Here is a 27666-nt window from a genome sequence, read left to right on the forward strand (position 1 = left end):
AATTCCAAAAGATATGTTTGGCGCAAAAACAACACTGCACAATACTAAAAGAACACCATACCCACAGTGAAGCATGGTGGTGGCAGCATCATGCTTTGGGGCTGTTTTTCTTCAGTCAAGGTAAAGGTAGAGAGAATTATGAACAGTTCCAAATACCAGTCAATATTGGCACAAAACCTTCAGGCTTCTGCTAGAAAGCTGAACATGAAGAGGAACTTCATCTTTCAGCATGACAACGACCCAAAGCTTACATTTCAATCAACAAAGGAATGACTTCACCAGAAGATTAAAGTTTTGGAATGGCCCAGACCGGAATCCGATTGAAAATCTTTGGGGTGATCTAAAGAGGGCTGTGCACAGGAGATGCCCTCACAATCTGACAGGTTTGGGGTGTTTTTGCAAATAAGGGTGGGCCGATATTGCCAAGTCAAGATGTGCCATGCTGATAGACTGATACCCCAAAACACTGAGCGCTGTAATAAAATCAAAAGGTGCTTCAACAAAGTATTAGTATAAGGGTGTGCAAACTTATGCAACCATATTATTTTAGTTTATTATTTTTACTTTCCTCCACCTAAAAGGCCGCGTACACACGATCGGTCAAAACCGATGAAAACGGACTGAAGGACCGTTTCATCGGTCCAAACCGATCGTGTGTGGGCCCCATCGGTCAGTTATCCTTTGGTCAAAAAAAGGAGAACTTGCTTTAAAATTGAACCGATGGACGCCTAACCGATAGGTCAAAACCGATCGTTGGTATGCAAAAGCATCGGTCAAAAAGCCGCGCATGCTTAGAGTCAAGTCGACGCATGCTTGGAAGCATTTAACTTCATTTTTTTCAGCACGTCATGTGTTTTACGTCACCGCGTTCTGACACGATCGTTTTTTTAACCGATGGTGTGTAGGCACGACTGTCCATCAGTCAGCTTCATCGGTTAACCGATGAAACGGTCCTTCAGTCCGTTTTCATCGGTTTTGACTGATCGTGTGTACGCGGCCAAAGATTTCAGTTTGTTGTTCAACAGAGTAGTACAGTTTATAAGTCACATTAAAGGTGGAAAAAGTTCTGAAATGATTTATCTTTGTCTGCCTGCCATTTTAACAGGGATGTGTAGACTTTTTATATCCACTGTAACATGGCATTAAATTGGTAGCATGAAATCAGTCTGGCTTTGGTAACATGGCACCACACACACAACATAATTGGTTTATAGTTGATGTCCTGGTCTTTGTAGCAGATCCGTTGTCAGTGGCCAGACTTGCAAAACTTTTGCAGGACCAGCTGCTGGTAGTTTAGCTCCTATTGCTGTAGGCATGACGCCAGAACTACATTTCCCAAGAGTGCTTTCCCTACACATACTGTATTGACAGTCTTTTAAGAGTAAAGGCATTTGCATGGTTCTCCTGGGAAATAAATCAATGTATGCATGTGGAGAGGGACAGAGAATAGTGGGGATAGGAGTTCTTTAGTCCAGCAGGCAACAATGGCTGAGAAATTAATGCAACAGAGGTATTGTGTTGTCAGCCCCAGCAGGAAGTTAGGAGCCCATTGACTTTTTGTGGCCGATCAACAGGTATTTTTTGCCTTCATTTCATTTGCGAATAATGTTTCCACACTTTGTAGCAGAAATAAAGTGTTGACAATGTACCTGACACAGAGAAGCATTCGAGAAAATATCGACTATATAATTTATTCTGTTGCTCAACGAAAGGTATCGCATGTACTTTCACTTTTCTGACATTTTGTACTGGAAACATAACTTTAGTGTCACGATAAACAGGAAAGATTAAAATTGGCACTTTGTATCTATTGCTAGCTTTAAAATGATCACTAATCAAACTGGAAAAAAAATATTATTTTTATTTTTTTAGTCGTGTTTTTCTTTAACCACTTCACCCCCGGAAGAATTGGCTGCCCAATGACCGCGCCATTTTTTGCGATACGGCACTGCGTTGCTTTAACTGACAATTGGGTGCAACGTCACACGACCGCGCAAACAAAATTGACGTCCTTTTTTTCCCACAAATAGAGGTTTCTTTTGGTGGTATTTGATCACCTCTGCGGTTTTTATTTTTTGCACTATAAGCAAAAAAAGAGCGACAATTTTGAAAAAAAAAAAAAAACTGAATTTAGTTTTACTTTTTGCTATAATAAATATCGCCAGAAAATATATATAAAAAAATAATTTCTTTTTCAGTTTAGGCCGATACGTATTCTTCTACATATTCTTAGTAAAAAACAAATCGCAATAAGCGCATATTAATTGGTTTGCGCAAAAGTTATAGCGTTTACAAAATAGGGCATAGATTTATGGCATTTTTTTTATAAGTAATGGTGCGATCTGCGATTTTTATTGTGACTGCAACATTATGGCGGACACTATTTTGGGACCATTGTCATTTATACAGCGATCAGTGCTATACAAATGCACTGATTACTGTGTAAATTACACTGGCAGGGAAGGGGTTAAACACTAGGGGGCAATGAAGGGGTTAAGTGTGTCCTAGGGATGTGTTCTAACTGTAGGGGGGTGGGCTACCAGTGACATGACAGCGATCATTGCTCCCGATGACAGGGAGCAGTAAATCCCTGCCATGTCACTAGGCAGAACAGGGAAATGCCTTGTTTACATAGGCACCTCCCTGTTCTGCCACTCCATTAGACGATCGCGGGCACCCAGCGAACATCGAGTTGGGACAAATTTAAAGCAATGTACAGGTACGTTGCTTTGCGCAGCCGTGCCATTCTGCCGACGTATATGTATACAGAAAATTCTTGGAAGACGGTACATCATAATTCTTGGAAGATAATAATCTTAAGGAATGACAAAGTTATTTTAGAATGAATAAGCCTATGGCTGAAATATAAACATAGTACTGGAGCTTCATTGGCTATCCAATACAACCCCAAATCCAAAAAAAGGTTAGGAAGCTGTGTACAATCTATATAAAAACACAATGCAATGATTTGCAAATCTCATAAACCCACATTTTATTCACAATACCATCACTATTATTGTTATAATACAGGATTCAGATAGGAGCACCAGTTTGCTTAGCGCTTTACAATATAAAAGGAGACACAGTTACAATACAATAAAATACAATAAAATACAAGAGAGTCAAGAGGGCCCTGCTCATAAGAGCTTTGAATATAATAGGGTGGGGCAAGTGGCACAAAAGGTAATAACTGTAAGGAATGAGCTGATGGAAGAATTAAAAGTTCAGTTGTTAGTTGGAGGCAGGATAGGATTCCCCTTAAAAATGGTTGTAAACCCTCAGGGAGAACTTACACCTACAGGTAAGCCTAGATTAACTACACAGTCTCGGAGATATTTGCAATTTCCCCAAGCGACGACTTCAATGGCAAATGCGCCGTCTTGAAAGGGCATGCTGTGCCGTTTCAAGCCGGGGTCATGCAGTGAAAACTGGCTCCCGCGCATGCGCAGGAGTGACGTCACGCGACTCCGGCCAGTCAGAGAGCTGGAGTTCGCGGCCCCCGGAAAGAGGGTGAAGATGGACGCTCGCTGCCATCGTGGAAGACGGTGACATTGCGGGCTTCTACTGCAGGTAAGTGTCACATAATGGGCTACTATGCGATGCATAGTAGCCCATTATGCTTTACTTTTGCAGGGAAAGAACCCATCAGGGTTTACTTCCTCTTTAATAGGACAATAGAAAACATATCAAGTGTTTAAACTGAGAAAATGTATAATTTTAAGGAAAAAAATAAGGTAATTTTGAAACTGATGGCAGCAACATGTCTCAAAAAAGTTAGGACAAGGCCATGTTTAGCACAGTGTAACATCCTCACTTCTTTTAACAAAACTGTAAACGTCTGGGAATGGAGTAGACCAGTTGCTGGAATTTTAGAAGAGGAATGTTGTCCCATTCTTGCTTGATATAGGATTCTAAATGCTCAACAGTCTGGGGTCTTTGTTGTATTTTTTGTTTTCAAGGTGCACCAATATATTTTCAGTTGGTGAAAGGTTTGGACTGCAAACAGGCCAGTTAAGCACCCATACTCTTCTACTACTAAGTCATGCTGTTGTCATAGATGGAGTATGCGGTTTAGTATTGTCCTATTGAAATATGCAAGGCCTTCCCTGAAAAAGATGTCTGGATGGGAGCATATGCTGCTCTATAACCTGGACCTATCTTTCAGCATTGATGGTGCCCTTCCAGATGTGCCAGCTGCCCATTCCAAATGCATGAATGCACCCCATACTACCAGAGATCCCGGCTTTTGAACTGAGCGCTAATAACGAGCCAGAAGGTCCCTCTCCTATTTGGTCCAGAGGACACGGTGACCATGGTTTCCAAAAGAAATGTCAAATTTCAATTCATCCCCTTTGCAAAAGACCATTTTAAACAAGCTTTGGCCTAGAGGGGACAATGGCTTTTCTGGATCATGTACAGATATGACTTCTTTGCATGATAGAGCTTTATCTTGCATTTTTTAATGGCACGGCAAAGTGTGTTCACAGTGGCCCAGATTCAGGTAGGAGCGCGCACTGATGCGGCGGCGCAGCTTATCGTTTTTACGCTACGCCTCCGTAAATTACTGGAGCTACGCTTCATTCACGAAGCATTTGCTCCGTAATTTGCGGCGGCGTATCGTAAAAGGGGCCGGCGTAAGCGTGCGTAATTTAAATGATCCCGTAGGGGGCGTGGATCATTTAAATTAGGCGCGTTCCCACGCCGAATGTACTGCGCATGCTCCGTTGGGAAAATTTCCTGACGTGCATTGCGGTAAATGACGTCGCAAGGACGTCATTGGCTTCGACGGGAACGTAAATGGCGTCCAGCGCCATTCACGAACGAGTTACGCAAACGACGCAAAATTAGAAAATCGCGACGTGGGAACGACGTCCATACTTACCATTGGCTGCGCCTCCTAATAGCAGGAGCAGACTTACGGCGAAAACGACGTACGCAAACGACGTAAAAAACGAGCGCCGGCCGCGCGTACGTTTGTGAATCGGCGTGAGTATGCAATTTGCATACTTTACGCAGACAACTACGGTTGCGCCACCTAGTGGCCAGCGTCAGAATGCACCCTAAGATACGACGGCATAAGAGCCTTATGCCAGTGGTATCTTAGGCTACAGTCGGCGTATCAAGCTTTCTGAATACAGAAAGTAGATACGCCGGCGCTACTTAGCAATTATGCTGCATATCTATGGATACGCAGGCGTAATTGCTTTCTGAATCTACCCCAGTAATTTTAGGAATTATTCCTGAGCCTATGAAGTGTGCCCGTCACAGAATCATGCTTGTTTTTAATGCAGTGCCGTCTGAGGGCTCGAAGATCAAGGACATCCAATATTGTGTTTTGGCCTTGTCCCTTGCCCACAGAGATTTCTCCAGATTCTTGGAATCTTTTGATATTCTGTAGTGTAAATGATGATATTTTTAAAGTCTTTGCAGCTTTACATTGAGGCACATTATTACAAAATTGTTCGACAAGTTTCAGACACAGCTTTTCATAGATTGGTGAACCTCTGCCCATCTTTATTTCTGAGACACTCTGACTCTCTAAGATGCTCTTTTTGTATTTAATCATGTTACTGACCTGTTTTCAATTACCGTATATACTCAAGTATAAGCCGACGAGGCACCCAATTTTACCACAAAAAAATGGGAAAACTTATTGACTCAAGTATAAGCCTGGGGTGGGAAATGCAGCAGCTACTGTAAGTTGAAATGAGGGTCAACAATGCCCATCTGCAGCCTCACTGTGCCCATCTGCAGCCTCACTGTGCCCATATGCAGCCTCACTGTGCCTTTGACCTCCTGCTGTGTCATGCAACTGCATTCGGGCAGCCTTCCACTGTAACAAAGCCCTGCCTTCTCCTCGTCCCTGATAGACGTAACACTGATTCAGTTTCCCGACATTGTTATCAGTGTTCCGTCTATCACGGATGAGGAGGAGGCGGGTCTTTGTTACAATGGATGGCCGCCGAACAGTTAAGACTGACACAGCAGGAGACCCTCACTCGAATATAAGCCAAGGGGGGGGCTTTTTTAGCATAAACAAATGTGCTGAAAAATGTAGCTTATACTGGAGTATATATACGGTAACCTAATTAGTTGCAAAATGTTCTTCCAGCTCTTCCTTGTTAGTACCACTTACTTTCCAGCTTTTTCTTGCCCTGTCCCAACTTTTTTAAATTGTGTTGCAGCCATTTTAATTTTTTTTTTCTTAAAACTAAATTTTCTGTTTAAACAATTGATATGTTTTCTATTTTCTATTATGAATAAAATATGAGTTTATGAGATATGCAAATCATTGCATTCTGTTTTATGTCGGTTTCCCAATGTTTTTGGAATTAGGGTTGTAATTCCTAAAAGCCAATTAGTCACATGAACCGTTGCTTGAATTTAAGGCTGCATTCACACCTGAGCGTTTAGTTTTCAGGCAGAAAGGGCCAGATTCACGTAGCCCGGGCGCAACTTAACTTTTCTGATTTAAGTTACACCGCCGCAATTTTTCCAAGTTAGTGCCCGATCCACAAAGCACTTACCTGGAAATTTGCGGCGGTGTATCCTAAATCCGTCCGGCGCAAGGCGGGCCCAATCGAATGGGGTGAGTCCCATTTAAATTAGGCGCGCTCCCGCGCCGGATGTACTGCGCATGCTCCGTCGGGTAAATTACCCGACGTGCATTGCGCTAACTGACGTCGCACCGACGTCATTTGCTTAGACGTTAACGTAAATGGCGTCCAGCGCCATTCACGGACGTCTTACGCAAACGACGTTGCTTTTTAAATTTCGACGCGGGAACGACGGCCATACTTAACATGGCTTAAGACAACTAGGGCTCAGCCCTAGTTTTACGCGGCGTAACTTGACGGAAACGGCGTAGAGTTAGATCGACGGGACGTTCGGGGATCACCGTAAGTATTCATTTGCATATTCTACGCCGGCCGCAATGGCCTCGCCACCTAGCGGCCGGCCTAGAATTGCATCCTTAAGATCCGACAGTGTAATTCAATTACACCTGTCGGATCTTAGGGCTAGCTATGCGTAACTGATTCTATGAATCAGTCGCATAGTTAGAAACAGAGATACGACGGCGTATCAGTAGATACGCCGTCGTATCTCGTTTGTGAATCTGGCCCAAAGTTTTTTTACTGCATATTTGCCACAATTTTGCACAGGTCACCAATGTAAAAAGCAGAAAAATTTCTCCAATCTGCCCAAAAAGAAGGCAATGTACATTTTTTGAGCTTCAGGCATTTTGCCTCAGGCTGCAAAACGCTCACATTCGAAACAGGGGCCATTTAAATGAATTGAATTTTGCTTGTTGGGCGTTTTACAAGCTGAAAACGCTCAGGTGTAAATGCAGCCTGAAGCCTCGTATACACGCTCGGTTTGAGCGTGTGTACGAGGCTTTCAGATTTCTGCTCTTTATTTCCTCGTCAGGATTCTTGTCAGCCTGTTTACCAACGAGAAACCCGAGAGTTTGTATACTTACCTGTCGCCGTGGAAACCCGCGCATGCTCAAAATGACTTTGACGCATGCGCGGTAGCTTCCACGGCATAGGTAGGGTGAAGCAAGATGGCAGTGGCGGCATTGAATCTGACGAGCGCATGCTCGTCGTACGCGACAACGTCACTGTGTTCTTGTCTTTCAAAAGAACTGCGGTTCTTTTGAAATGACTGTGTGTACACTCGGGCGGCAAGAGATTCTTGCCAAGAATCTCGTCAGGAAAAACAACGTTTTTTTCCTGACGAGATTCTGGCCTGTGTGTACGAGGCTTAAGGGTTCGTTTACACAGGCAACATTAAGACCAGGTGGTTGAGCCATGGTTTTTCCAGGGTTATGGTCCCTACATCGGTCTTTGGCTATGTCCATTGGTGAGTATGGGGTTTTCCATATGAAGGCCCCCCCTTACCTTGTGCCGTTTATATCATACTACATACTTTATCTTTTCATTCTAGGTATACCACGAGCATCTACCCCTGAAGAGCGAGCTAAGCTTCGCGAAACGCGTCGGGTATACACATGATGCTTGTGCGTTTTTAATATGGACAGTTACTGTGTCTCTGGTGACACCAGACCTTTATCTATTTTTCTACATCGGTCTTGGTGACGTCATAGGACGTTAGACTACTGGAATGCAAGGGTGAAGAGACTGCCAGGACCAGTCTAGCAGTTTTACCTCACGGCAAAGGAGGACTTTTTCCAAAGTTCAGCTTTATCATTTTGTATTATTAGAACAACATAAAACAAATTCAAAGACATTTATAAAAGGTGAAGATACAGATGAACTCATTTTGGTCTGTGGTTTGTCACTTTGGCTCTATCTTGGTTGCCTGAAGAAAAAAGAAGACAAAAATGGTGTACTTATATATAAAATTATCACACAATAACACTACACAATTCTAATAGAGAAATTCTAGAAATCTACCACTTTAGAATTTTTTTTTTTAAATGTACATTTATTTTTTTTAAATGTATTACAAAACGGTCACTTTATTAGGTACTTCTGCCTAGTAAGCTAAAAATAACCCAATTGACAACCACGTTATAGCCAGATGACAGATACAGTACGGCCGCCCAGTTCTGAGAGCGCATTTATTGACGTCCTCCCAGAACCGCGCCCCCTGCGGCGCGCACCTGGCAGCTCTGTGATTGCTGCGTCCTTCAGGCACACCTGATGAGAGATCGGGGTCAATAACAGCGGCCCTTTACCACGTGATCTGCTGTGTCTAATCACAGCTGATCACAATGTAAACACACTTGCCGTTTATCGGCATTCCTTTCCTCACACTGTCACAGGAGAGGATAGCCAGTAACCGGCAAGTGTGAAAGGGGACATCTACAGTGATAATCAGGGCACTGATCATCAGTGCAGTCCCAACAGTGCCCATATTCCCATCTCAAAAATGCATAAACTGAAGGTGCTTGCTTAGGGATTTTAGGTCCATGACAGAACAAATAACACAGTTAGGTTTTGGTACTGTGAACAGGTTTAAATAGAATCCTTTGAACCTGTCCTCCAGAGGCACTGAAATAACCTTAGGGACAAGAGATGGTTCAAGGAGGTTTGGAAATCTGACTAACCATAAAGGGGTTGTAAAGGCAGAAGTTTCTTTTTTACCTTAATGCATTCTATGCATTAAGACAAAAACCCTTCTGTGTGCAGCAGCCCCCCTCACACTATTATGCCCCATACACACGCTCGGGATTTCCGATGGGAAAAAGTCAGTCGGGAATCAGACGGGAATAAAGAGAGCTGGTTCTCTTTTTTTTGCTGGCGGGTTTGGCAGTTTTCCCTTCGGAAAAACTGCGAGGGAGCATACACACGGCTGGGTTTACTGGCCAAAAGCGCGCAGTTTTCCCGTCGGAAAACCTGGTCGTGTGTACGAGGCATTCGATTCTCTGCAGATTTTTGTCTTCAGATTTACCAAAACCATATAATATGAGGTCAAACCTTAAGAGTTTCAATTTGTAGGTAATCAGGCAGACCCTTTCACTACATGGTTTTGGTAAATCTGAAGACAAAAATCTGCAGAAAATCGAAATAGTGTGTATGGGGTCTTACCCGAGTTCCCTCTCTGTCCAGCGATGTCCACGAGTATCTCAGCCATCCGAGATTCTCCCTCCGGATTGGCTGAGACATAGCCAATGGCGCCACTGCTGTCAGTCAAAGTCAGCTAGCCAATCAAAAGAGAGAGGAGGCGGGGCTCCGTGTCTGAATGAACACAGGGAGCTATGACTTGGCTCAGGTGCCCCCATAGCAAGCTTCTTGCTGTGGGGGCACTGAGCAGTAGAGAGGGGCCAGGATCACAGAAGAGACACCCAAGAAGAGGAGGATCGGGGCTACCCTGTGCAAATCCTCTACACATAGCAGGTAAGTAGAACATGTTTGGTATTTTTTAGGAAAAAAAAAACAAAACTTTACAATCACGTTAAAGGATAAGTTCACTTTTAGTAACATGGTACTTGTTACACCCTTATTTAGGATGTAAAAATGTTACTAAAGCAGCAGCCCCACACCCCTCCTAAAAATATTTTTAGCGCACTTTTCATACGTCAGACCCTAAAAGATCACAGAAACATAACATTATGACTGCTCTTTTTTTCAGTTGTTATTTATGGAAAAAACACTAAGGGAGGGGTGGCAAAGGGGCAATAGCTGCCAGAGGCACAGTTATGTTACTGAGCGGGTGAGCGAACTATGCTGTGTAACTGCTGCAATATTTAAAGGGGTTTAAAATTTAGCAAAAACTTGACTGTAATCCATATTAATTGACTGTAACTATGATTTGTCGTGCCCTGTACCACCCCTTCATTACTAGGCAGTATTCTGTGATAGTTTGACTGATAACTACCCCATCATGCAACATTTTATCCAAATTAATTTTATATCGTTTTTTTAAACACTTTCTTTTGGTAGTATTCAAGTATTTAAGAGAGAAGTAGGGTCAAAGCTTTTTTGGCCATTCTTAACTTCTGGGTTACAGGCGGGCACTTGCATTTGCTCTCCTGTGACCCAGAATCAGCTGACAATACACAGCCGTTTCAGGCTCTGGAAGGATCCCGGCCATATTCCCAGAATCCACCCAGACGCCCCAACTATCAGTGCACGGCTGAGAACAGAAGTCAGCTGCATCTGCCCCCTCTCCAGCCTGGCGTTCCAGTGAGCACTGGAGGGGCAGAGCAGAGAGCGGCAACTAACAGTCACTGCTCTCCAAGGGCGGATCCAGAGTCTAGTCTCGGGAGGGGCACTGACAGAAAATAAGGTGTTGCTTACAGAACTCAATTAGGTGTCCGATGTGTCCGCTGCAATGTTGCAGTACCGCTAAAAAATCAATGATCGCCGCCATTACTAGTAAAAAATATTTAAATATAAATGCCATAAATCTATCCCATAGTTTGTAGACGATTGTCAGGGACTGCAGACATGGTACAAGAGATGGTCAGAGACTGCAGACATGGTACAAGAGATGGTCAGAGAAACGTTAGACATGGTACAAGAGATGGTCAGAGACTGCAGACATGGTACAAGAGATGGTCAGAGAATGCAGACATGGTACAAGAGATGGTCAGAGACTGCAGACGTGGTAGAGGAGATGGTCAGAGACTGCAGGCATGGTACAAGGGATGGTCAGAGACTGCAGACGTGGTACAGGAGATGGTCGGAGACTGCAGACGTGGTACAGGAGATGGTCGGAGACTGCAGACGTGGTACAGGAGATGGTCAGAGACTGCAGACGTGGTACAAGGGATGGTCAGAGACTGCAGATGTGGTACAAGAGATGGTCAGAGACTGCAGACGTGGTACAGGAGATGGTCAGAGACTGCAGACGTGGTACAAGGGATGGTCAGAGACTGCAGACGTGGTACAAGGGATGGTCAGAGACTGCAGACGTGGTACAAGGGATGGTCAGAGACTGCAGACGTGGTACAAGAAATGGTCAGAGACTGCAGACGTGGTACAAGGGATGGTCAGAGACTGCAGAAGTGGTATAAGAGATGGTCAGAGACTGCAGACGTGGTACAGGAGATGGTCAGAGACTGCAGACGTGGTACAAGGGATGGTCAGAGACTGCAGACGTGGTACAAGGGATGGTCAGAGTCTGCAGACGTGGTACAAGGGATGGTCAGAGACTGCAGACGTGGTATAAGAGATGGTCAGAGACTGCAGGCATGGTACAAGGGATGGTCAGAGACTGCAGACGTGGTATAAGAGATGGTCAGAGACTGCAGGCATGGTACAAGGGATGGTCAGAGACTGAACACATGGTACAAGAGATCAATGCAGCCTCATCAGTGCCCACCATTGCAGCCTCACTGTGCATATGAACGCAGCCCCACCTTTGTGTATAAATTCAGTCCCACGTTTGTATATTAATGCAGTCCCACTTTTGTATATCAATGCAGACCCACTTTTGTATATCAATGCAGACCCACTTTTGTATATCAATGCAGACCCACTTTTGTATATCAATGCAGACCCACTTTTGTATATCAATGCAGCCCCACTTTTGTATATCAATGCAGTCCCACTTGTGTCTATGAATGCAGTCCCACTTTTGTCTATGAATGCAGCCCCACTTTTGTCTATGAATGCAGCCCCACTTGTGTCTATGAATGCAGTCCCACTTTTGTATATGAATGCAGTCCCACTTTTGTCTATGAATGCAGCCCCACTTGTGTCTATGAATGCAGTCCCACTTTTGTATATGAATGCAGTCCCACTTTTGTATATGAATGCAGTCCCACTTTTGTATATACATGCAGTCCCACTTTTGTATATGAATGCAGCCCCACTTTTGTCTATTAATGCAGCCCCACTTTTGTCTATTAATGCAGCCACACTGTGCATGGCACTCACCATGGCATTGCCTCGATCACACACAGCAGGTATCTCCTCTCCCGACGTGTGTCATGGAACAAACAGGAGCTGTAGGTCTGTGTTCGGCTCTAGCAAAGTCCCACCCTAGACGGGCTTGTGTGATAGACAAAACACTGATTCAATCAGTGTTCCATCTCCATCTACTATCACACGAGCAGGTCTAGCACAGGCAGCACAGCCGAACAGAGATCCAGCTCTCACACACAGCCAGAGATGCCCGATGTCATACACGCAGGAGAGAGGGGAGTGCTGCAGTCAGCTACAGCTCAAAGCAGCCTCAGGACAGGCAGCCTACCAGCCCTGGTGATGAGAGAGGGAGAGAGAGTTAGAGACTCGGCAGGGGGAGCTGCAGGCACCGCAAAGCAGTTTAAAAGCCAATGTGACATGATTGCCTCGGGGGGCAGCAATTGCCATGTTGCCCCCCCCCTGGATCCGCCGTTGCCACAAAGCAGTTTTAAAAAAATATTAAAAAAAATTTTTTTTTTTTTTTTTTTTTAAAGCCAATGTGACATGATTGCCTCGGGGGGGGGGGAGCAATTGCCATGTTGCCCCCCCCCCCTAGATCCGCCGTTGCCACAAAGCAGTTTAAAAAAAAAAAGTAAAAAAAAAAAATTTTTTTTTTTTTTTTTTTTTTAAAGCCAATGTGACATGATTGCCTCGGGGGGGGGGGGGCAATTTCCCTGTTGCCCCCCCCCTGGATCCGCCGTTGCTGCTCTCCTCTCTGATAAAGACAGAAAGCTGAGTGATCATGTGACCAATCCGTTCTCGGGCTTAGAGCCAACAGGGGAAGCATGGAGGGGAGTACATGAGTGTTTTCAATACCCCAAACTAGCAAATACATTTTGAAAAAAAAAACTTCCTCTACTAAAAACATATCAAACGTAAATGCTAGGATAGTATGAAAACCACCAAATGATCCTTTTAGGAATTTAGGAAAGTAGACACCTTAAGGTAATCTAATTTTTGCCACTTTTTTTATAATGATATTGAGGTTAAACATGGAGCTTGGTAATGGTGTACGGTACTAGATACATTAAATGTACAGTTCATACACAGAGGGGGGAGGAGTTGTGGGGGTTAATGTACAGATTCCATACAGTTGATGGAGAAGGGGCTAATGTACAGGTATCACATAGAGACAGGATATAGATCAGACATATGGGAGAGGAGTAGGAGGAGAGGGTGAAAGTGTATAAAACAATCCTACAATCAATGTATACTTTGAATATCTGCTGTTTGTAATCATTCATTCATTCAGCTTACTCTCAGGGCTCTTAGATGTAATCACTACACTGTTTACAGCCATGATCTCTGATTGATGTTCACAGTCATCACAAGGCACAGTGCTGCTTGGATTGGCTCTGTACACTATGGCCCAGATTCACGTCCAGCGGTGTATCTCTGCGGCGGCGTAACGTATCCGATTTACGTTATGCCGCCGCAACTTAGACGGGCAAGTGCTGTATTCTCAAAGCACTTGCTCCGTAAGTTGCGGCGGCGTAGCGTAAATCGGCTGGCGTAAGAAAGAAAGAAAGAAAGAAAGAATACCCAACACACCTTGATCTGACTGCTGCCACCCTTGGCCTGGGGTGGAACCGACACCCCAGACAACAATAGTGGTCACCTGCAGTACAGCCATGGCTGGAACAGAGGCCCACATTTAAAAACAAATCAGTCAGAGATAACTATTCTTCTGACTACCCTCTAAATTTAAAGCAGGGCCAGCAGAGAAAAACAGCTGCCGCTACACATAGTAAAAATTACGTTGTTTGTTGCCCTTGTGCAGGGGCGCGCATTTTTAAAGCATGGCATGTTTGGTTTCTATTTACTCAGCATGACATTATCTTTTATATTGTACAACAAAATTGGGTTATGTATTGTGTGTTTTTGCATTAAAAGTTTTAAAAAAAGTGCATTTCCCCCCCAAAACTGCATTTGAAAAACCACTACGCAAATACCGTGTGACAAAAAAAAATGTAAAACCCACCAATTTATTCTTTAGAGCCTCTGGTTTAAAAAATATATATATAGGCCCGGATTCACATACATCGGCGCATATTAATGCCGTCGTAGCGTATGTAATATACGCTACGCCGACGTAGCACAGAGAGGCAAGCACCGAATTCACGAAGCACTTGCCTCCCAAACTGCGCTGGGTTCCCTCGGTGTAAGCCGTCGTAAGTGGAAGTGGGCGTGAGCCATGCTAATGAGGCGTGACCCCATGCAAATGATGGGCCAAGCGTCATAGAAGTACTTAAAACGAACGGCGCATGCACCATCCCGTGGACGTATCCCAGTGCGCATACTCAGAATCACGTCAGAACTACTCCCTAAGATATGACGGATCACTGCCTACAACGTGAATGTAACCTACGCCCAGCCCTATTCACGTACTACGTAAACGACATAAAATATGACAGCTGTGTTCCCTGGTCCATACCTTAGTAGGGGTGCAACGGATCACAGTTGATCCGTGATCCGAACGGGTCACCCCCTTCGGATCGGAACACACTGTGATCCGCGGATTGCCACGGCTCCGGAGCTAGGCCGAAGCCGCGGCCTTTCCTAATGTTACGGCCGCGGCTCCGGAGCTAGGCCGAAGCCGCGGCCTTTCCTAAGCTTCGGCCTACCTCCGGAGCCGCGACCATAACGCTAGGAAAGGCCACGGCTCCGGGCCTAGAAAGTGAGTTGAAAATTTCTCTCGTCAGAGGTTCTAATTCGTCTTTACTGTATTCAAAACTAAATAGAAAAATAGGAATTTAGGATTATAAGAATGACCCTTTTATTTAAATCTGAAACCACTGTCATTTTCTAAAACTGACTGTAACGGAATGGCCCGTGACACCCAGAGACTTTTGAAGGATGCGGGGTACTCCTGTGCCAGCTTCACCAATGACTCTTGGGTCTAGGGTCATCCTATGTCCCTTAGGGGCATAGGATGACTGAGAACTGATATCTCGGATTACATGAGATGGGACATTAATGATAATTAATATATTGCAGGATATCTTGAGATATTACAAGTTGTTTATTCTGACCCCAACAGGTCAATAGGACAGTATTCATTCATGTGGGGACACATACTTTTGAGGTGTTAATTGAGTCGGGCTCCTAAGATATTTCATTGTGCTATGCTAACTAGGTCTGCTTCTACAGACCTTTTCATTGTGTGATGCTAATGACACTGTATTGTGTGAAAGTCTATTGATAAGATGTGGAATGTGACTTGTCAGCTGTAGTAATTAACTCCTCTAGATTCAGTGCCAAAAAGTCTAACCTTTCAGGTATAGTGAATTAGCATGTCAATTATGTTTAGTAAAGTAATGTGTTTTGTGTAACAGGTGGGGATAACTTATCGCAGAGCCAGACTGTCTGGATAATGATTAGTAATTAGCCCATCTGAATGTGTATTGAAGCCCCCATTGTGTGATGTTGGGGGTGGAGAGTTTCATTGTCCCTGTAGCATGCTTGTAACTGTATATAACAAGCTGAGTGTACCTTTAAAGGATTCATTCGTTTGTAACTAGAAATTACAGAGCTGTGTGTCTCGTCTTTATTCTGGGGAATGGAATGGGTCCTGTCTGCGGGATTGTCGGATAAGCTGTCGTGGGGCGATGGAATGGAAGATCGTAAACGGTGTTAACCCCTGACCATTACACGGACAAAATGTTAAAATTACACTTTCTTACAATATAGCCACCTGTAGGCATTCCATATACAGTATCTCACAAAAGTGGGTAGTGAGTGTACAGCTTGTATAACAGTGTAAATTTGCTGTCCTCTCATGATAACGACCCCAAACACACCTCCAAGACGACCACTGCCTTGCTAAAGAACCTGAGGCTAAAGGTGATTGTACTGGCCAAGCATGTCTCCAGACCTAAACCCTATTGATTATCTGTGGGGCATCCTCAAACGGAAGGTGGAGGAGCGCAGGGTCTGTAACATCCACCAGCTCCATGATGTCGTCATGAAGGAGTGGAAGAGGACTCCAGTGGCAACCTGTGAAGCTCTGGTGAACTCCATGCCCAAGAGGGTTAAGGCAGTGCTGGAAAATAATGGTAGCCACACAAAATATTGACACTTTGAGCCCAATTTGGACATTTTCACTTAGGGGCGTCCTCACTTTTGTTGCCAGCAGTTTAGACATTAATGGCTGTGTGTTGAGTTATTTTGAGGGGACAGCAAATTTACACTGTTATACAAGATGTACACTCACTACTTTACATTGTAACAAAGTGTATTTTCTTCAGTGTTGTCACATGAAAAATTATAATAAAATATTTTTAAAAAAAATGTGATGTGTGTACTTACTTTTGTAAGGTACTATCTTATAGATTGGTTTAGGTATTGAAAAAATAGCAGTGTTTCTTCACAAACTCATACAAAGATCCATTATGTTACTGCAAAGCTATCTCAAGAACGTTTTCTGGGGGGGGGCGTGGCCTGCAGGCGAGAGTGATGGACGCCTGAGCTGTGAGCTCCGTCGGAGAACCGGGGATTCAGCGGCAAATAGATCGTTTTGGACGTTTAAAACAGCCGGTAATTGTCGGCGAATACCCGCGGGACAAGTTCAATGCTTCCAAGAAAGAAAAAAGAAAAAGGTCTGAACAAAAAATCAGCAGAACCATCAGCAATGCCGGGCGCTGTGAGTACAGTACTGTTTGATGACGCAGTTACCGCTGCTGTGAGACAGAAGCCTGCGTCATACACTGATCTGCCTGATGATGAGGAAGCTCAATGGCAAGACGTACAACAACCTTCCATCATCAGAAGCTCCCCCTTGCATAGCCCTTCATCACACAGCCCAGCTAAATCAAGGAGGAGGATCGATGACGCAGCTGCTATTCTGACACCAGGTATGTCACATATGCAGCAAACCTTGGCTAGACCTTGTGACGCATCATTAATAACAAATTATCCCACTGTGGGACAGCCAGTACTGGACACTACCATGAAAGAAATGCTAGTTTCACTGCAAACATCTCTCATGTCCAGCTTCTCAATTATGATGAACTCATTCTCTAATGAATTGCGGGGTTTAAATGACAGAGTGGCCAATGTTGAACACAAAATAGAAGATCAGTCAGATGATGTCACTGGTCTTATGGAAGCTTATAGAGACCTGTCATGCGACAACGATAAAATTAAGGCCAAGCTCGCTGACCTCGAAGACCGTTCAAGGAGAAACAATATTAAACTTAGGGGGGTCCCTGAAACAATCCCCCCCAACAGTTTAAATACATATGCGGATGAATTAATTGCCAATTTGCTGCCGGAAATCACCCAGATGGAAAGATTGATTGATAGAATTCACCGTATTCCCAAACCCAAAAATATGGACGCAAATATTCCTAGAGATGTACTCATGAGGATTCATTTCTACCCCACGAAAGAAAAGCTACTGGCGAAAGCTAGGATCCTCTCTGTACTTCCTGGTCCTTACAAAGACGTTCATATGTACGCAGACCTGTCACAACACACTCTATATTTGAGAAGACAACTTAAACCAACTACCAAAGCTTTGAGTGACCACAAGATTCTGTATAAATGGAAGCATCCTGCTACGCTGATTATCACCCACAATGGTTCAACCACCGTTTTGTCCAATCCTAAGGATGGCATGTTATTGCTACGATCCTGGGGTATTACTCCATCTCTTCCCTACAGAGAAGACAGAAACCCACCTGGAAAAAGCCTCGACAATCAACATCTGGTTAATCATCGTGTGAACAGGGAAAGATGAAATGCTACTGATCTCCCACTTTGATGCATTTCTTTCTTTTCTATCCCCTCCCTATGCTATCCTTTGCTATAAGTCCTATACATCCTTTTACGCTGTCAGTACATCCCCCTAATATCCGACATGCTATTTTTCTTTTATATTACTCTAACCTGTTGAACATTACCCCCCATCTAGGTCGGTTATTGATTTCACCCGACCTCCTCGATATTACGTTGTAGGCACTAGATCGCTCCACAAAGTACACGTAATATCGATTTGTCTTTTATGACTTATGCTGAGCGACTTTATGATATAAATTTGTTGCCACTTCTATTATTGTGGCCATTCTGTTCTGTTTGTTTGTTTTGGGTTTATTTTATTCTGTTTTGTTTTGTTTTGTTTCATTTAATCTCTTGTTTTGATTTTGTTTTTGTTTTAGTTTTTATTTGCAGCTGTCACAGAACGACTGGTTGATTCCGTGTTCCCTGACAGTGCATACTTCTGGACATCTTTCGTTTTTTCATTGATCCTTTTCGCCTAGAGGTAATCCCATCTAGTAAGTATCACTCACACAGCACACATTCTTCGATTTGTGATGTCTATCAACTTTCTCTCTATAAATACAAATGGTCTGAATCACCCGGCTAAGAGGGCCGCAGTGTGGAAAACAGCGCTGTCTCTGAATTGCGATGTTCTTTGCTTACAGGAAACGCATTTTGCTAGAGACAGCGCTCCTCAGTGCCGCCATAACTCTTACCCGCATATTTTTAAAGCAGATTACGCCCGCAAACAGAGGGGTGTATTAATTGCTATTAGAGATTCATTGTCTTTCACGCTTTTAAATGAATACGCTGATCCTGAAGGAAGGTTTTTGATCTTGGTATGTACATTGGATAATGTTTTATATACAATAGTAAATCTATATGCACCTAATTTAAGGCAAATTAAATTTCACAAGGTCACTATGAAAAAAATTATAGACATGCAAAAAGGCAATCTTTTGATTTGTGGCGACTTTAATTTGGTACCAGATGTACATATGGATACATCCTCAACTGCTAAGAGATTTGCTTCCCCTCTTGCAGCATTTTTAGCAAAGAACGAGTTATATGACATTTGGAGATGTTGTCACGCGTCTGAGAGGGACTACACATTCCACTCCCAGCGTCACAACACATACTCCCGTATTGATATGTTCATATCCGACAAGTGGCTGCTTCAAAATGTTTTGGAATCCCGCATCCATACTGCTACGTGGTCGGATCACGCTCCAATCAGCATTAAGCTTAAAAACGTCAATTCCAATAACAAATCATATTTATGGCGCATTAATAATTTTTTATTACAACAACCCGATAATATAAAATACTTGTCTCAAAAATTGACTGAATTCTTTTCGGACAACGTTGGCTCTGTGCCCGATCCGGTAGCAATATGGAACGCACATAAAGCCTTTGTTCGTGGTCTATTCATTCAGATTGGATCACGGGCAAAAAAGAAGAGGAGATCTAAGATTGATGAACTCACCAAAAAATTAGCAGATGTCGAAACTGAAAATAAATCCAGGGCCTCTACTTTTCTCAAATCCAAGATATATGAAATTAGGAATGAATTGAGATCTGTGTTAATGGAATCTTACGATTCTAATCTCAGGAAACTGAAGGCACGCTCGTATTTTGCGAATAACAAAGCAGGTAAACTCCTAGCCAATAGAGTAAAGGGCCATAGGCTAAAGACAAAAAATTCTCATCTCTATGATCCAATCTCGAAAGATAAAATTATTGACCCCCAACTCATTGCTGACTCATTCAGTTCCTATTACAGTAATTTATATAATCTCTCCAATGATACCAACATCCATCATCCCTCCACTGATGAGATACGGTCATTCCTATCACACATCAAACTACCCAAATTGGAGGTAGACCAACTTACACTTTTAAATAGTCCGTTTAATAAAGCTGAGATTCTCTCTACCATTAATTCTTTACCTAAAGCAAAAGCTCCTGGTCCGGATGGATATTCCATTGAATATTTTAAAACGTTTCAACAATTACTTCTTCCCCACTTACAAGAAGTATTTAATCACTCCGCATCTGAGTCTACATTCCCGAAAGAAATGCTGTCTGCGCTTATTGTCACCCTGCCTAAACCAGGTAAAGATCCGACTTCCCCACAAAATTTTCGCCCAATTTCCCTACTAAATGTAGACTTGAAAATCTATGCAAAAATGATTGCCAATAGAATTGTTGACCTCCTCCCTAATTTAATTAATCTAGATCAAACTGGTTTCACTAGAGGAAGACAATCTTCCGACGCGACCAGACGATTAATTGACATTATCCATAGTATCAATGCTACTGGAACGCCTTCTCTGCTCTTATCTTTAGATGCAGAGAAGGCGTTCGATAGGGTCAATTGGTCCTATCTGACGCTTACTTTACAGGAGTTTGGTTTTGAGGGCTTTATTCTCAATGCAATTCTCGCCTTATACTCTAACCCCGTTGCACGAGTTTTTTGCTCTGGCATGCTGTCTAAGCCGTTTAATATCACTAACGGCACAAGACAAGGATGCCCATTGTCCCCTTTGATATTCAATCTAATGATAGAACCTCTAGCTGAACACATTAGATCTAATCCGAAAGTTTCAGGTGTATCTATCGGTGATTGTACGCATAAAATTAGTTTATTTGCAGACGATATTATTTTGATGTTGTCCTCCCCGTTTTCTTCTTTGTCAGAGGTTCAAAAAACATTGGCCTGGTTTGGTAATACTTCCTTTTATAAAGTTAATGAAAACAAATCTTTTGCCATGGATATAGGAATTGACGCTGTGTCTAACGGCCTACTCCAGCTTCAGTTCCCCTATTCATGGGCTGAAACCAGCATCCCTTACCTAGGGATACAACTAACCCGGTCTACTAGATCTCTCTTCACACAGAACTATATTCCTCTAAAAAAAAAATTGATATCTGACCTAACAAATCTAGGCAAACATGAATTATCTTGGTGGGGCAGATTATCGGCATTCAAAATGATACACCTCCCACAAATATTGTATTTGTTTCGCTGTTTACCTATACACATCCCGGTTCACTTCTTTAAATCTTTACAATCAATTCTCTCTAAATACGTTTGGAACGGGAAGAAATCAAGATGCGCACACCACAAACTAATCAGACATAGAAAATGGGGTGGAGTGGGTTATGTCGATTTCCGTGATTACTTTCATGCGTCTATACTGTCCCAACTAAAGGAATGGTTTCAACCTTATCCCAAAACAGCCTGGGGTCGAATTGAAACCTCCTTCTGCATCCATGGCTCTGCTTCCTTGTGGTTGTTTGGTGCCGAGTTGGGGATTAAAATCCCTACTTTTCTACCCCCCACTATGCAGCTATCAATTACTACTTGGCTTAAAGTGCTAAAATCCATGGACCCCTCCGAATCTACCATTAAAGTATATGCCCCACTGAAAGTATTAAGCCTAGTTTTGAAACACATTCCACTGGATATTTGGAGTGCTCATGGTATTAACCACATACATGACCTTTTCCACAAAGAAGAGATTAAAACATTCCAAGCCATTCAATCCGACTTCGATTTACCAAATTGGTGCCAACCCCATTACTCACTCATAGTAAAATGTATAAGCAAATTACACTTAAATACTACTTTTGTACATCCCGTAATGTGGTCCTATTTAACTTCACTAGAACTCAGAAAAAAGGGTATCTCCGTTTTCTACAATTTGCTCCAGAAAAAACAGAGCTTCTCTAAATCCTCATCACATGTTCAATGGGAGAGAGATCTGGGACGATCGTACACAGATGATCAATGGCTTGTCGCATGCAAACTTAATCAATCTACCTCTAGTTGCACTACACTATGGGAATTATCTGTTAAATTCACACTGAGATGGTACTATACCCCAGATGTTTTATCAAAATTTGGTGGACAACAGTCAGACAGGTGTTGGAGATTATGTGGATTCAGAGGAGATCTCCTACATATTTTATGGGGTTGCCCTATACTTAAGAAATATTGGGGGGAGGTGTTCGAAATTATTTCTGATTTATCTGAAAAACGGATAGATCCAGACCCAGCCTTGGCTTTGCTTTCTCTGGGTATCGAAAATTTTTCAGCAAATATAAGGTGCTCAATAGTTCATCTACTTATGGCCGCCAGACTTTCGATAACCAGAAAATGGAAAGATCCATATCCTCCCACTATCTTGGATGCCATTGACTTAACTAATATCCACTACACGTACGAGAAAATGATGGCTGTGTCTTTATTTACTTTACCTAAGCATACTATCTCATGGGCCCCCTGGAAAAACTGGGTTAGCAAATAACACATAGCTATTATTGTTCACCTTTGAGTTCTCTGTGACCTAACGTGTCATTTATTACATTTATTATATGATTGTGCTACTCTGTTGCACATTTCTGCTTTTTAAGAGTTTCTTCTCCATGAATTAGTATCGCTGTTTCTTTTGTTCTTTCTTATCTCTCAAGTTTTATTATACAACGAACAAAAATTCCTTCCAGGATAAATTGATACGTTCCTTCTACTTACTTTATCTCTTACTCAATCGACTGATATTTATACTTTTATGCCTACTGTATTATACAAACCTAAGTATGCTTATTCATTGCATGTTTCTGAATAACTACGATTGTTACTTTGTCTTCTGTTGTGTATTATTAAATATACCAATAAAAATTTTATTGAAAAAAAAAAAAGAACGTTTTCTGCAGGATGAGCGTTATTATATTGTTAGGTGAATTAGTGGTCTTGTCATAGAGCAGGGGTCTCCAAACTTTACAAACAAAGGGCCACTTTATTGCCCTTCAGACTTTAGGAGGGCCGGATTGGGGCCAGCAAGGGAAGAAAAAGTCACGGGCTCGGCATCAGTGAGAACATATATGGCTTCAGGGTTGGTGGTCAATAGGAAGAGGAGTATTCCCCCTATTAGTAGGAGGAATAGTATCTCATCTTGGTATCAGTGGATAATATAGTGCCCCATTGTTGGTGTCAATGGGAGGAATAGTGCCTCATGTCAGTGGGAGGAATTGTGCCCCAAGGGCCGGATAAAGGCTAGCAAAGGGCCACATCTGGCCCTTGGGCCGCAGTTTGGAGACCTCTGTCATAGAGAAATTATAAATACTTACATTTCTTGAGGCTCTTCATTTATTCTCTTAACTTAAACGTAACACGACAGGGTCCATCAGGCTGCTGGGTTCCAACTAAATGCAGATTACTCTGTAAAATATAAGAAAAGTTCAATTTTAAGACCATAGTAGTATGTTTACATATGTAGAGCAGGCAATGGGCTTCCAGGTGTTAGGCCCCTTTCAGACTGGGGCGGGAGCTGCGGTGGCGGTATAACGCTGCTAAAAATAGCGGCGCTATACCGCCGGGATTGCCGCGGGAATCGGCCGCTAGCGGTGCGGTATTAACCCCTGCTAGCGACCGATAAAGGGTTAATACCGCCCGCAATGCGCCTCTATATAGAGGCGCATTGCGGGTGGTATTGCCGCGGTTTCCCATTGTTTTCAATGGGAAGGAGCGGTGAAGAAGCGGTATACACGCCGCTCCTCTCACCGCTCCAAAGATGCTGCTGACAGGAGATTTTTTTTATCTCCCGCCAGCGCATCGCCTCAGTGTGAAAGCCCTCGGGCTTTCACATTGAGTCTGCAGTAAAGGAGTTTTTCAATCGGGATAGCAGCGCTATTTTTAGCGCTGTACCGCCTGAAAAACTCCTCAATGTGAAAGGGGCCCTAGTGATTCAGGTGGTTTTAAAGTCTGCCCTAGGAAATGACCCACCTCCTGCCTGGGACCGGCATGGCAGGTTCAACAGAGGGAGCCCAGCAAATGTCCATTTGTATTACATTACTTCTGGGGATGAAGCTAATGCAGCACAATCTACACTATATTACCTTCAATGGAAGGCAGGGGAATAATAAGGAGTCCAATAGACCAATTTTCCAGCTTGGAGATGCCAACAAAATGTTGGCATCTCCCCCCCCAAAACGTGATGTAAATTTATTATACCCACATCTGTTTAACAATGACACGCTGAGGCAAGTGAATAGAGGCAGTGCTGGGTGTGCGTGTTATTTACTCAATGGATTAAATGGAAAAAAGCAAAACAGATAAGTTTGCACCTTTCCATTCCTTTACCACATATTTTTTTTTACCAAGACCACTGCAGCTTTAGCCTTTCCAAGTCCTAAGGGGGCATGATGCATGGGGGAGGGGCCCCTTATGATGTAGGAAAGAAGATGTGACATCGGACAAGGTGATGGTGGAGCAATGGATTACAGCACATAGCTGGGCCAGGTGAGTATGTTTTTTTTAAAGACAACCCAGTGGACAAGATGGGATAGAAAAAAAGGGGGGGAGGGAGAGTTCCTATTTAAATGAGAGACAAATTAAACTGCAGCTAGCACTTTTTAGGCTTTTATAAAATATATATATTTTTTTTTTAATACCAAGGTAGTTTATAAACATCCTGGTGTTCAAGACCAGCTCAAGACTGCTGCTGCAGCTGTGAGCTTGGCATGGATTTTCTTCAGTTGTCATAAAAACGTAAAGTGATCCGGGTGGCTGTATAGCCACCTGATCACTTTTGCATGTTACCTCCCTTGTGATAGCAATAAAGTTAAATGTTTATTTTTTTTTATTATTACATTGCAATAAAATAATTAAAAACAATAATAATGATAATACTAAAAAAAAAAAAAATTTAACTTCCGCACATACAGACGAAAATTAGTGATGCACCGAAATTTCTGCCCCCCCCAAATTATCGACCAAAAAACAGGTTTTCAGCGTTGTGCCAATAATGGCTGCCGAAAATGGCCGCAAATTTACTGAGATTTTGCTGCGATTATGGTGTATTTTTCATATCGTATTACCCAGTTGAAGTGTCATTACACGAAACCGGTCGGGCACATACATTGGCCCCAGCCATTACTTGCTGTGCTATTTTCTTCGATTACAGGGATTTTAATAATTTTTGCATTTTTGGCTTTTTCTTTTGCTGTTGTTTTTAAGCATTTTTATTTGAGTGTGTTCATGTTTGGCTAATCACCTTTTTTGGACAATACATTTTGTACTTTTTACACTATGAGGAGGCGTCCTCTTGTTGTTTTTTCTTTCTCTATGGTGAGTCCATCATATGCCTTATAAGGAATAGTGGTTTACCACTTCCACGTCCAGGATTGAAGTTGCTTTCCGGATCACCACCAACGTGGAGAATCGCGGTCCAGAGCCATTGAGAGAAGCCGTTCCCCATCCACTGGGTTGATTAAGCGTGTCCGACCCACCACCGTACGGCGCTCCTGGGTCCACCTCATCTGGTAAGAGTGTTTAATCTTCTCTCAGCCTGTTGATTGAATACGCCTCTGAATGGGATCGTAGATACGGTTACATCGGGAAATTAACAGGCATTATTTCTCTCATAAGCTCTGATGGCTGGATTCATGTGGATGGACACTACATACACAATTTGATTGTGTTTATGAATTTCATTATTCACTATTGAACTTTATTATTTCTTGTGCTATTTTCACATGTCAGATGTGTGCTTGGATATACCGCATTAGCACTTTATCCTCATATCCTTGCCTTTATATGGTTAGGCTTCATGCTTGGCGCTGCACTTTTATTTTTATTTGTTTACACAATTTATTCCTTTGTTGTGTTGGCTGCCACTTTTGGTACTACATTGGATGAGTGCAGTATATATTTTTAGATATATTTTTAATAGGTCATGTGGCTCAAAAAAATGCAGTCAAAACACAACACAAGTGCCTTTTTGATGCATGGTTTTTGCGGTTGGGGGAGGTGGGTTTTTGGTGCGATTTGCCAAGTATGCACCAAAAATGCAGCAAGCAGGGTTTTTAGCACCACTTTAACCGCTTAACGACCGCCGCATGTACATATACGTCAGCAAAATGGCATGGACAGGCAGAACAATGTGCCCGCATGTCGCTGCCTTTCCGCGGGGTCGGGACCCCCCCCCCCCCCGGTACATGCGGTGGTCGGTAAGCCTCAGGGAGCGATCCGGGATGAGGGCGTGGCTATTCGTTTCTAGCCGCCCCCTCGCGATCGCTCCCCGGAGCTGAAGAACGGGGAGAGCAGTATGTAAACACAGCTTCCCCGTGCTTCACTGTGGCGGCTGCATCGATCGAGTGATCCCTTTTATAGGGAGACACGATCGATGACGTCACTCCTACAGCCACACCCCCCTACAGTTGTAAACACACACTAGGTGAAACATAACTCCTTCAGCGCCCCCTGTGGTTAACTCCCAAATTGCAACTGTAATTTTCATAATAAACAATGCAATTTAAATGCATTTTTTGCTGTGAAAATGACAATGGTCCCAAAAATGTGTCAAAATTGTCCGAAGTGTCCGCCATAATGTCGCAGTCACGAAAAAAATGGCTGATCGCCGCCATTAGTAGTAAAAAAAAAAAAAATGCAATAAAACTATCCCCTATTTTGTAAACGCTATAAATCGATAAACGCTTATTGCGATTTTTTTTACCAAAAATAGGTAGAAGAATACGTATCGGCCTAAACTGAGGAATTTTTTTTTTATATATGTTTTTGGGGGATATTTATTATAGCAAAAAAGTAAAAAATATTGAATTTTTTTCAAAATTGTCGCTCTATTTTTGTTTATAGCGCAAAAAATAAAAACCGCAGAGGTGATCAAATACCACCAAAGGAAACCTCTATTTGTGGGGAAAAAAGGACATCAATTTTGTTTGGGAGCCACGTCGCACGACCGCGCAATTGTCAGTTAAAGTGACGCAGTGCCGAATCGCAAAACCTGGCCTGGGCATTTAGCTGCCTAAAGGTCCGGGGCTTAAGTGGTTAAAAAGGTGCCAAATAATAGGTGGTAATAAATTCATATTCATTTAACGTCATTATATTAATTAAAGGGTTGAATATAATACAATTATTTATATAAATCAAATTTTTTTTTTTAAACCGTCAATATTGGTTTCAGTTTCGGCCAAGTGCATCCTGAATTTTCGAATTTTTTCATTTCGGTGCCCCACTAACGAATATGTAAACGGTGATTGCACCACATATGTGAGGTATTGTTGTGAATGCCAGCATGATAATAATGATTATTGTTACATAATTCATGGTTGATTCTATATTAATATCCTATAAAGGCTTTTAGAGCCTCACCTATGGGACAATTATAGATACTAAAGTTTTTCACAATTTCGAGTCTTGAGATGTTTGGTATCTATTTACTTAATGCAACACCATCTTTATTTATTTATTTACTTTCACCAAAAAAAAAGAGGTATTATAATGTGTTTGTGTAAACTAAAATGTATTTTTGTGTATCTGGTCTTAAAAGTATACTTTTCCTAAAAGTATGCATTTGATAAACAGTATATCATGCAACATAAAAAATTGCAACTGCTACTATTTTATTCTGCACTGCAGGACCTCTGCTTTTAGAAAATATAGAATTATTTAGAGCAGGCATGTCCAAAGTCCGGCCCACGGGCCAATTGCGGCCCACGTTTCGGT

General features: G+C 42.7%; 1 protein-coding gene across 1 annotated transcript in view; it reads right to left on the minus strand.

The window, feature by feature from the left end:
* Nucleotides 1–8236: 8236 nt before the first annotated feature.
* LOC120936240 (24-hydroxycholesterol 7-alpha-hydroxylase) overlaps nucleotides 8237–27666 on the minus strand; it is a 122034-nt gene continuing 102604 nt past the window's right edge. Inside the window, exons 12-13 of the mRNA XM_040348442.1 lie at nucleotides 23271–23361; nucleotides 8237–8322 (exon numbers count right to left, since the gene is read on the minus strand). Of these exons, the coding sequence (XP_040204376.1) occupies nucleotides 23290–23361 (72 nt within the window). The 3' untranslated portion in view covers nucleotides 8237–8322; nucleotides 23271–23289. The remainder of the gene's footprint in view (nucleotides 8323–23270; nucleotides 23362–27666) is intronic.

The sequence above is a fragment of the Rana temporaria genome, chromosome 4, assembly GCF_905171775.1.
Source record: "Rana temporaria chromosome 4, aRanTem1.1, whole genome shotgun sequence".
In the NCBI taxonomy this organism is placed as follows: domain Eukaryota; kingdom Metazoa; phylum Chordata; class Amphibia; order Anura; family Ranidae; genus Rana; species Rana temporaria.